This window comes from Argentina silus (assembly GCF_951799395.1).
Source record: "Argentina silus genome assembly, chromosome: X".
Lineage (NCBI taxonomy): Eukaryota > Metazoa > Chordata > Actinopteri > Argentiniformes > Argentinidae > Argentina > Argentina silus.
In genome coordinates, this window is record NC_139653.1 from 15,707,197 (window position 1) to 15,719,270 (window position 12,074).

The 12,074-nt window shown below is 39.9% G+C and overlaps 1 protein-coding gene across 1 annotated transcript in view; it reads left to right on the forward strand.

Moving 5' to 3' along the window:
- The window catches only part of cadm2b (cell adhesion molecule 2b), a gene marked incomplete at both ends in the record, with an annotated part of 166,639 nt that overhangs the window by 92,012 nt on the left and 62,553 nt on the right, over positions 1-12,074 (forward strand). Inside the window, one exon of the mRNA XM_083695108.1 lies at positions 11,538-11,564. Coding sequence (XP_083551234.1) covers positions 11,538-11,564 — 27 coding nt within the window. The remainder of the gene's footprint in view (positions 1-11,537; positions 11,565-12,074) is intronic.

Here is a 12,074-nt window from a genome sequence, read left to right on the forward strand (position 1 = left end):
AATTAATAATAAAAAGCCATTGATTTTTGAAGAATATAACTTATAAATGCCTCATGAGCTTGGTTCAACTGTCTGACAACATCAGCACCCAAAAAATAAGCTTGTTTTACTCCATTGTTTGTATTTGTAAACAAACACTGTGTAGCTTCAAAACATGGTTATTACTATCATTTCGATCTCATGAATGGTCAGTCCTGGCATCCATAGCTTCATCTATTAAATTGATAGTGGTTACATTTCTCCTGCCCCTTTCCTTAGCTGTTTACCAAAAAAGTGTCAGGGAGACCACTTTGTTGTTGTTTGAATCCCAGATTGCCCCTTTAATCTTGCTAATATTCCATGTATATTATTTCTAATCATACATCATATTCCCCATTGCTTTGGTCCTGTTGAAATTGTTTAATTTACAAAAGGCAATGATACATTAAGGAAGGGGGCAAATATCCAGTAGCTCTCCCTTAACTGGAATACAAAGGGATAACTGCTGAATCATATGCATGTGTACACAGTGACCATGAGGGTAGTCTGACCAACTGGTACAGAGCAGTACCAGGGGCCTGTCATGAGGTAGAATAAGAATAGAAGCTACATTTTCCAATAGCATTCTGATTAATTTTATTAGTGAATGATTACATATTCTTACAGCCACTAAAGAAACGTGTTTACATGAACATGAAAAGACATTTCAGGACTATTATAAACTACTGCTGAGTGAAATATAGAAATAATCATTACAGAAACAAAGCATCGCTGCAGGCAATGACTTTCAGGAGCACACACTGCTACTACTGTACCATTGTTTACCCATAACAGTGACTTGGTGTGACTCTTAGAATTCATCTGAGAGGTTGGTTTACAATTTGAAATATACAGTATGTCTAGGTGTTTTCCCCATAGTGGATGTGAGATCCATGCAGGCTTATGGTGTTCATGTCGGGCTTGACTACTTCATGGAAGAGGATGTTTTGTATTAGGATACACTGGAAACATGATTTTCATGATGTAAACAAACGTGTGTATTTTCTCATCCTCTGCCCTGATATTCATGGCGTCATTCTGTAAGAATGTGTTATACAACTGGTTCATGAAAACATTTCTTGTACCAGTAGACATGTCTTGAATATCAAATAAAAATATTTTATCACGCTCCAAAAATAGCTAAAATAGCTTTATTTACTAGTCTCTTATGGAGCTTCCAATACAAACTTGCTATGTTTGTCCCCAGATAGCTTTGTTGTCATGGTATTTTTTGATTATGATGCATTCACTTTTCCAGTGTGTACAACATGTCATGAAAAAAATAAACACTAGCTCCATTGCTTGTTGTCAGAATTGTTGCTGTCTGTGTAAAGCCATTATATAAAAGCATTAACACACTCAGGCTCTATTGAGGATATCGGAACAGCTGTGATGGTCGACGGCACGATGCGCCTCCTGGCTATGACACGGCATCACAGTGGTTCCGATATCCACAATATAGCACAACCCTTTGTGTGTTATTGCTTAATTATACAATGGGTTACCCTGCTGAAAAATCCAGTTTAGACAAGCTGGTTTGTCACTTGTTCTCTGTATCATCACAACCATCAAGACCCTTACAAGGAGATGCATTTTAAAATGTATCATAGAAACTTAATGGTTCTCATTGAAACCCATGTTAATTCATGCAACTTAAAAAGACTTGAAGTTGGGGCGCTCAGTGGTGTAGCACACTAATGCGTGTACCACATCATCGCAAGGTTCCTGTTTCAATTCTGACCATCAACATATCTTGCATGTCATCCCTCCACTCTCTCTCACCCATCCTTCCTGTCAATCTCTACTGTCTCTATCAAATGGCCTAAAAAACATATATAAAAAAAAAACTTGAAGTCTAAATAGTATTAAAACTCTGAATAGAGGTTCTTTATGTGGAGTCAGTACTCATACTCATTTGAATTGAGGTGTCAAGCTTAAAATATCCGGCGGTACAGGCATCAAATCAAGCATTGTGATTAGCCAAGAAGCATTCCAAGAAGCTTTCCGATATCCACAATATCATCACTTCCAAAATGTAAACATATGGCATAAATACTCTTTAGGATATTGTAGCTTTTTTAAAACATGTTTTTCAATAATGAAAACATTGTTAGACCAATCAAAGGATTCTGACAATAATGGATAGTGGATAGATATTTGTTTACTGGGTTGCCATGCCAATCATATTAGACCATGGATTACAGAACTATCAATCAACTTGTGTTCCTAACTACGTTGATATTTCATGTGTTCCATAATTATCAACAAACCTGTGTCCTTAACTATGGTAATAGTTTTGCAAACTGCTTTTATAGGTGGAGGGCATAAACCAATACAATATACTGTGTAATGAAAAGAAACGATAGTACCATTGCTTGTTGTCAGAATTATTGCTGTTGTATAAAAGCAATAAGACACTCAAGGCTGTGCTTCATGGCTATGACCGCATCACAGCCTTTGCAATATCCATGATATAGCACACCCTCTCTGTGTTTGGCTTAAATAATCAACACCCAATCAAAATCAAGTATTCAACAAAGCTGTGGTATAATTCAGCATAACAATTATAATTTACATGATAATAGTTTTGTGAAATATTCAAATTAATATTCAAATGTTATACTTCATAAAGGGTAAAAGCTTATACCTCTGTCAGAATATTTGCCAACATCATGTCACTTGAAAGAAGCTGCTTTATAAAGAATGTCATTATTACAGAATATCAAATAATGTTCTCATTACCTTTCAGCTCAGAGTCTTGGGTTGCACAACAGTATTCTATGATGATGATTTACAGAGTTGCTACTTCATACCAATGGGGAAGCAAAGGCCTGATGATGACGGCTTTGAGAATGACACTTTTGAAATGTGAACAAATTCATCAACTTATCTATGTGCCCCAATGTACTCTCCAGAGGTTGACCTTCTTTAGAATTCCATTACTGGGACATGTACTCAAGGATGTGAGTGTGTCTTAAAAGATAAGAGACTTATATGCCAGAAGAATAAATCGTTTGTGTGCATGCGCACACGTGCATGCTTATTTTACCAGGCAAGTTGACTGAGAACATATTATGATTTGCAGCAACGACCTGGGGATGGGGGTGAATGAGCCAATTGAGAGCAGGGGATGAGTAGGTGACCATGATAGTTTGAGGCTAGATTCACTCTTGTGATAAGTATCATGGGATCTTTAACGACTCGGGAGTCAATGCAATGCCCCATTCACTGCTCTGGGGCATTGGGGTCCCTAGTCTAGAGGGAATAGTGCCACCTACCGGTCCTCCAACACCCTGTTTTAGTCGCCCATCTGAGGATCGACCAAGGCATACCCTGCTTAGCTTCCCAGACAAGCCACCAGAGGGTTACATGACACTATCTGACAAGAGTTTTGCCACACAATAATTATATAGATTACATTAGTGGAAGGGTTAGTCACAGACGAAAGGCAGCTCTCTCTGATTTTCCAAGTACATAATGACTTTCAGAATGTGAACTCCCCTGCTCTCACCATTTCCATCTGTTTCTATACCTCAGAGGCGGCTGTTGAATATAAATAAGCCTGACATGACAGACCAGTGACAAATCAAAGTGAAGAAACCTGACCCAACAGTTCATTCAATTTAACTTTGCCCAATACCATTTCCCATAAATGGTGACTAAACTCATTTTTATCCCACGAGAAAAAAATATTAATTAGACATGACATTACTTTTGGTAGAATTGAGCAGTATAATCAGTGTGGTGCAGCTTGAAATCCACTGCACCAAGAACAAGGACAGAGATGGTCTCTGTAACCTTTCAACCTTTTTCATTGCCCTAAATTATAATGCATTACAGGCCAAACATATTACTCAGAAACCTGGAAACAACTGCTGTACTGTATATCTAGCTAGCCTGCATGTAGGTTTTAAACACTTTCTAAAATATAAAGGAAAGAAATATTCATGGTACAGTTTATTCAGATGAAGTGAAATACTGATCTTGAATCTATATTGTTTTGTCTTTTAATCCTTTATTAAATTAAAGTTTTCCATTATTCTATAGAATATGAGAAACTGAGGCATGGTGATTGTAATGTATGTGATGGTTCCGTCTTATCACCAGAGGGTGGCAGATACCGCCCCTGGACTAATTAACACTCAGGTCTATTTGATCCCACTGATTAGGACCTCTCCTTAAGAGAGGAGTGTTTTCTGTTGTTCTTTGTACTAGCTTGGAATTTGTCATGTTCTCTAGCCTCTTGAGCGAATCTCTAGTTTATATCTTTGTTTACTTTTTCTAGTGTTCCTGTGTGTTATTATGTTCTAAAGTGTCCCACTGTTTCATCCTGTGGATTATTCTTGAGTAAACCGGCCTATTTTGACTTTCGCCTTCATTTCCCTCGTCTGGCCTCTCTGCTCCTGGGTCTTACATTACACCTCACAGCAAGCTACTATCACAATATGGACCCAGCAGAGATCGACCAGATCAGGAATGTCATTTCCCACCATGGAGTACTACCGAAGAGCAAGAATAGCTCTCCCAAATATCAGAGGACCTTGAGTCCCTGATAACTCTGGCAGTCAAGATCGACAACCGCATCTGAGAACGATTACAACAGCATCCTCTTGACATCACCCCAGTCTTCCAGTTTTCCGAGAACCCTGAGCCCACCGAGCCAGCCTCCAGGTTTCCCGAGCACCCCAGACCCACCGAGCCAGTCTCCTGGTTTCCCGAGTACCCCGAGGCCACCAAGCCAGTCTCCTGATTTCCTGAGCACCACAAGCCCCCTGAGCAGCCTACAGGAATGAGACTGGAGCATGTGTGAAGGCTGCAGAGGCCTCTCTACTGTGGAGGCCTCAGCCATTTCCGTTCAACATGCCCGGAGCTGAGGCCCGTCAGGACAAAGGGAGACCCTGACGAGCTGTGCTTTGACTTCCCCCCCAAGCCCTAGCCACAAACCGGCTATCAGAGCAAAGGTAGTTTTGGCCCTGATTAGCTAACTTCCAACAACTATTACGATTTTTACAGTTTTGAATATAAATAATTCAAATACACAACAGTTTATTTAATTAAATTAGACAATTGTGTAAATTGTGTAACACCATAAGTCAGTCAGCTACAACATGTCAGTCAGTGATTATTTGCCATCCAACATGTGGACACGGGTAGGATGCTCTGTAGCCTTGATGTGATGCTCTGTATAGTGTCATCAGACTTACAGTGGGGGAAATAATTATTTGATCCCCTGCTGACTTTGTTAGTTTGCCCGATTACAAAGAAATTTGCGGTCTATAATTTTTATGCTACTTTTATTTTAACAAATAGAGACAGAATATCAACAAAGAAGTCCAGAAAAAACACATTATATAAAGTTATAAATTAATTTGCATTTGATTGAAGGAAATAAGTATTTGATCCCCTACAAACCAGCAAGAATTCTGGCTCATACAGACCGGTTATATGCCCATGATTACTCCTGTCACTTTAAGAAAGTACTCCTAATCTCTGCTTGTTATGGGTATAAAAGACACCTGTCAATAGAATCAATCTCTTCCATTCCAACCTCTCCACCACCATGGGCAAGACCAAAGAACATTCAAAGGACATCAGGGTAAGAGTTGTAGACCTGCACAAGGCTGGAATGGGCTACAAGACCATCAGCAAGAAGCTGGGTGAGAAGGAGACAACTGTTGGTGCAATTATTAGAAAATGGAAGAAATACAAAATAACCATCAATCGCCTTCGGCCTGGAGCTCCATGCAAGATCTCGCCTCGTGGGGTAAGGATGATCATGAGAAGGGTGAGGGATCAGCCCAGAACTACACGGGAGGAGCTTGGTAATGATCTCAAGGCAGCTGGGACCACAGTCACCAAGAAAACCATTGGTAACACACTACACCGTAACGGATTGAAATCCTGCAGTGCCCGCAAGGTCCCCCTGCTCAAGAAGGCACATGTACAGGCCCATCTGAAGTTTGCCAATGAACACTTAAATGATTCAGAGAAGGCTTGGGAGAAGGTGATGTGGTCAGATGAGACCAAAATTGAACTCTTTGGCATAAATTCGACTCTTCGTGTTTGGAGGGAGAGAAATGCTGAATGCTACAATCCCAAGAACATCACCCCCACTGTCAAACATGGAGGTGGAAACATTATGCTTTGGGGTTGTTTCTCTGCTAAGGGTACAGGACGACTTCACTGCATTGAGGGGCCAATGGACGGGGCCATGTACCGTAAGATCTTGGACGAGAACCTCCTTCCCTCAGCCAGAGCACTGAGGATGGGTCGTGGATGGGTCTTCCAGCATGACAATGACCCAAAACATACGGCCAAGGCAACAAAGGAGTGGCTCAAGAAGAAGCACACTAAGGTCATGGAGTGGCCTAGCTAGTCTCCAGACCTTAATCCTATAGAAAATTTGTGGAGGGAGCTGATGCTTCGAGTTGCCAAGCAAAAGCCTTGAAACCTTCAGGATTTGGAGAGGATCTGTAAAGAGGAGTGGACCAAAATCCCTCCTGAGATGTGTGCAAACCTGGTGACCAACTACAAGAAACGTCTGACTTCTGTGCTTGCCAACAAGGGTTTCTCCACCAAGTACTAAGTCATGTTTTGCTTGGGGATCAAATACTTATTTCCTTCGATCAAATGCAAATTAATTTATAACTATATATAATATGTTTTTCTGGACTTTTTTTGTTGATATTCTGTGTCTATTTGTTAAAATAAAAGTACCATAAAAATTATAGACCGCTCATTTCTTTGTAATCGGGCAAACTAACAAAATCAGCAGGGGATCAAATAATTATTTCCCCCACTGTATGTGTTACATCCCATCTTTGAGAAGTGCCCCTGGCATTGTAATGCCATCATCACGGCAGACTGAAGCCAGAGGTGAAGAAGAGGAGAGGTGTGTACAGATCTCCTGTTCTCCTGGGAGGTGGCAGATAAGGACTTAGGAAGGTTGAATCCTGTTTTGCCTTAAGCAGGGACCCTCATCTGCATGCATGCTACTCTTGCCAGCCATGGGTTCAGGCACATTTAATGTCAAGCAATGTTCTGTAACGCAATGGCATTTGATTCATGGTACAGTGAAGAATATAGAGGGACACTACACAATCACTTTGAAATAAATGTAAAAATATGACCAGACATTGATCATTTGGTCCATAGTAACCATATGGATGTGTTGAGTATGCACGGAATTACAGAGAATTCCACTTTGTAATAATTCTCATGATTTTTATAACATATTTGCTTATGTTTGTCTGTATAGCCTTACTGCCCTACCGTATAGAGGGCCCTGTGTAAGTAATGGGACAGTGTAATAATTTCTTCTTTTGCCCAAAAGTTTGGATTTGAAATCAAACAATTACTATGAGGTTAAAGTAGAGATTTTCCTTTAGTTAATGGGATTATTATTTATTTTTTTAACTGCTTGAAATCTGTGACCCATTGACCCCACCAGACGCTGGGTGTCTTCTCTGGTGATGCTCTGCCAGGCCTGTACTGCAGCCATCTTCAGTTCTTGTTTGTTTGAGGTATTTTGCCTGAAATCAGGAAATGAAATGCATATTCAGTTGGAATTGAATCTGAAGATTGACTTGGCCATTCAAGACTTTTCCACTTTTTGGCCCTGAAAAACTCCCTAGTTGCTATGGCAGTATGTTTTGGGTCATTGTCTTACTGTAAGATGAAACACCATCCAATGAATTTAGTGGCATTTGCTTGTACTTGAGCTTACATTCTGCTGCTGCCCTCAGCAATTACATCACCAATTAAGACAAGTTAGCCAGTTCTAGTGGCAGCTATACATGCCCAAACCATAACACCCCTCCACCATGTTTCACAGATGAGGTGGTATGCTGTAAATCTTGGGCAGATCCTTTTTTCTCCAAACTTTCCACTTGCAACCACTCTGGTACGTGATAATATTCATCTTATCTTATCTGACCTTTTTCCAGACCTCTGCAGGCTTTTTAGGTACTTTTTTAATGATGTTACAAACTGTTGATTTTGGTAAGTCTAAGGTTTTGGCTCAGTTTCTGATAGATTTTTCTGATATCATAATGGTTTCCTTGACTTGCGTTGACGTGTCATCGGTCCTCTTGTTGACAGACACCAATCCAAAGGCAAACGCGAAGCCTAGAATCAATACTAGACATTGACAGCTATCTTATGCCTGCACAAATGATGTGATGGAACACACCTGTCAAGCCAATTGTCCCATTACTTTTGGGTACCCTGAAATATGGGGACTATGGATAAAAGTGCTGTAATTTCTGAATGGTCAAACCAATATCTACACAAATACCATCAAATAAAAGCTGAGAATCTCTACTTTAACCTTGCAGTAATTGTTTGATTTCAAATCCAAAACTTTGGAGTGAAGAGCCAAAAGAAAAGGTAAATGCTTCACTGTCCCATTACTTATGCAGGGCACTGCATATGTATATGGTACACTGGGGATGAGAGAAAAGAAAAACTTTAATGGCATGATGACTCATTTTGCAAGTCCAAATAAACTTATGTAATTATGTTTTGTTGCACAGCTCAGTGACATAGAGGACAATTCTCTGAGAGATTTGATTTGAGGTCTATAGTTAATGTCTGCACTGCTTTGGACAAATAGCTTATTTGGATAAAAAAGGAAAATAGTCGTAACAGGCATCACAAATCAACCCACAGTTCAGGCTCCATGTGGATACCAGGAACTAGTGGAATTGAAATGAAGAACGAGTGGCACTGGGCAATTTTGTCATGATTAGAGTAACGCACGCACACACACAAACGCACACACAAACACACAACACGAAAATAGCCCCTGAAAGCTGTATACGATATGGTGGAGGTCTGCTTTGATTCATTTGTGGATGTTTGTTTGACAACCACTGTTTGACGATCAATGGCACAATCTTTTTACTCACTCTCAATAGGGCACATTTCTAATCATTGCTCTAGTCTACTGTATCCATTATAGAACTGACTCTTTCATAATGCAAAAAGTCTGTTCTGGACATACTTCTTTTACTTATTAGTTGGCTTGCTTCAGCAATCTGTCCTCTAACTTTCTCTCATCTCTCTGGCTATCCTACCGTCTGACCATCTTTTATCCATCTGTCCATCCTACTATTACTTTCTTTCAACTACCCAGCCATCATCCTTGGTTCTATCTATCTATCTATCTATCTATCTATCTATCTATCTATCTATCTATGCTCCAACCTTCTTTCATCTTTCTGGCTATCCTACCCCTTGACCATATTTTATCCATTGGTCCATTCTATGTTCTCACTTCCTTTCAACTACTCAGCTAATCTATCTATGTATTGTTGAAAGTTAAACATCTTTAACGTTTTTTCCACTACCAAAATAAGACTTTGCAAGCCCACAAAGTTTCTTCTGGAACTTATTTTTCTAGTTTAAAATAACTTGTCATGTGTAGACTTATTCCTCCATTCTTAAGGGTGCAGCTTCTCTCCTGATAAGAATAGTGTTTGTGACATGCTGTCAGCCAACATCAGACTGAAATGACGTTTACTTTTGGAGCTAGGATTAGAGATAAAGGGTTTAATAAACATCTATGTTTAGCCCTCCTGTCAGGTGTTATAAGAGTCAATGCATTTTAATGTTGTCCATTCATTTAAGTTATTTTAGTAAGTCAAATCATACAGTAATATGTGTTTTAGTCCAATAAACAGCAATAGTCAAACAATCCATGTAAAGCTACCAGCTGTATGTTGGTCTAATTGATCATTCTGTAGTTGTACCATGACTAAGCTCTGTGAAATCAAGTAATAAATTGCTGTTGCTTGTCTTTCCATGCTTCTGTTGCTCTAACTGGAGTGGGACAATCACAGGTTTCACATGAAGTGTTTGGATTGGAATGCAAGTGAGACAAGATGAGAAAATTGAGTTAGGGATTGGATTTGGATTGTAGCGTAGTCAGGAGATACAATACATGCTCTTGTAATGCTTAGAGTGCTCCAGAAAATGTGTTTAAATTGTGCTTGCGCACCATGTGGGTTGGGTAGAAAATGTGAGCTTACGACTCCAGTTGGAGTCGCTAAATGTTGTGTTTTATTTAGGTAATGTATATTCACTATTGTCGCTCTAAAATGCTGGAGGCATTGACCCTAGCTCAAGTCTCATCAATAATCCAGGGACACTAAATGATTCACAGAACCCTGACCACAGGTGAGGAGGTATTACTGTACCTTAGAGACACCCAGTAGGCCGCGGCACATCATTTAATCATATTTCCCATAATCAAGGCTTTAGCATGGAAAGTATTTATTTTCAGATATTGTGTAATATTTCCTATTTGATTTGAAAGACATTTAAGATGAGTGGTGTGTGTGTGTGTGTGTGTGTTGGTATATGATTAAGTGTTCCCTGATGTGGGGTTAGTTGCAGCCAGTTTGCCCCAGGGACACTTGTAGTGTGACACTGGATGAGGGACTGCTCTGACCCCCGCTGTGCCCAGCAGAGGGACAGAAGCCAGCTCACACAGTGGTAGAGGACAAACCTCTCAATGGTTGGTTAGACTAATCACCATAGGGACTGGCTCCCACTGCTTCCTCTCAGGCCTGCAGCCCCACTTCAGAAGTAGGTCTGGCAGAAAAATGAATGGGCTCTGGTATGCCACAGAGGACTACAGGCCGGGAAACTCACATGGCGGGGCCACAGCTAATTGCTGGTCAACAGTCCCAGCATACCAAATCCACTTCCGTACACACAGTACCATTTTTGCTGTCTGAATAGTTGCAGTGTGTGCATTGTATTGTATTGTGTACCGTAAAACTCTGACAAAGACATCTTTCTGGTGAAACATTTGGATTAGAGCAAGAGGTTTTTTTTTCGACAAGACAAGAAAATTCACTTGGGTAATAGGTCCTCTTTGTTAGTGTGCTACTTTACTTTAATGCTAGTTTGTAATCCAAAACAAATTAAAAAGACACAAAGTCCTCTCAGGAATGTCAAAGCTTTTCTCTTTCCAGATAGGATCTATTGATGTGCGTCCCATGTGCTCGCAAACATTTCCAGCTCACAGCTAGGAGAATCTTATCATGGAGTCTGACTTTGTCAACACTATTACATTTAGAGACCAGAGAGGGATTCAGAGATTAATAACTTCCATGTAAAGAGAAAATGGGGTGGGGAGCAGGGTGGGGGCATAAAAAAAAGATTAACAAGTGTCGAAAACAATGAATTTCCATTAGCATGTAGTGTACTTTCTCTGTGTACTGCATAATGTGAACATTTTGGTTCCTGCTCGTATTCAAGATGTTTGTTATATCCTTACCTTACATTCACCTAACATTCAAAAAATTAATTTCATTTCATATGTGCAAAACTGAAGAAAAAAAAAAAAGTGAAATGAAATGAAATACATGAAACATATTGAAACTTATATTGCCAAGTAAGCAGCGAACAGGCAATGGTGAGTGGTACTCTGGAGATCCTATTCTCCTATGTTTTTCCTTCATACACCTTGCCTAATCTGTTTCCTCTCCCCACTCCCTTCATGCTTTCAGTGGCTGCAACAAAAAACAAAGTGAAAGGTGAGTTATCGCCTCCGTCTCCTTGCTGCACGATTTATGTTGGACACTGTTCCCAATAAACAATGTTCAGACTACCCTTTTATCTCCCCCTGGTGCCTAGGGAGCATTAACATACACTGCCTGGTGCAAACCAAACCAGGGATCGCTGATAAATTGGCTTTTTGGACAACCATTATGCACTGGATCTGAATCTGAGGCTCAGTTTTTTTGTGCATCTTATACAGAGATTACTGCTCTACCTGTAGGAAATAATAATTTATATAGTATTCTCTCCTTTCATAATAATATATATGGACTTTCTGTCACTATTATTTGCTACAGTAACAGAATATGACTAGCATACTGTCCTTCTGCTGCTAATGCCCCTATGACATTGCTAATGTCTGAACTCATACTCTTATTACCATTACTCCCACTACTGCTGTGTCAAGTTACATTTTTGTGGCTGGGGATTGTATGTTCATACTGATCGACCATAAATGTATAATGTTACATGTAGAGTCAGTTCTA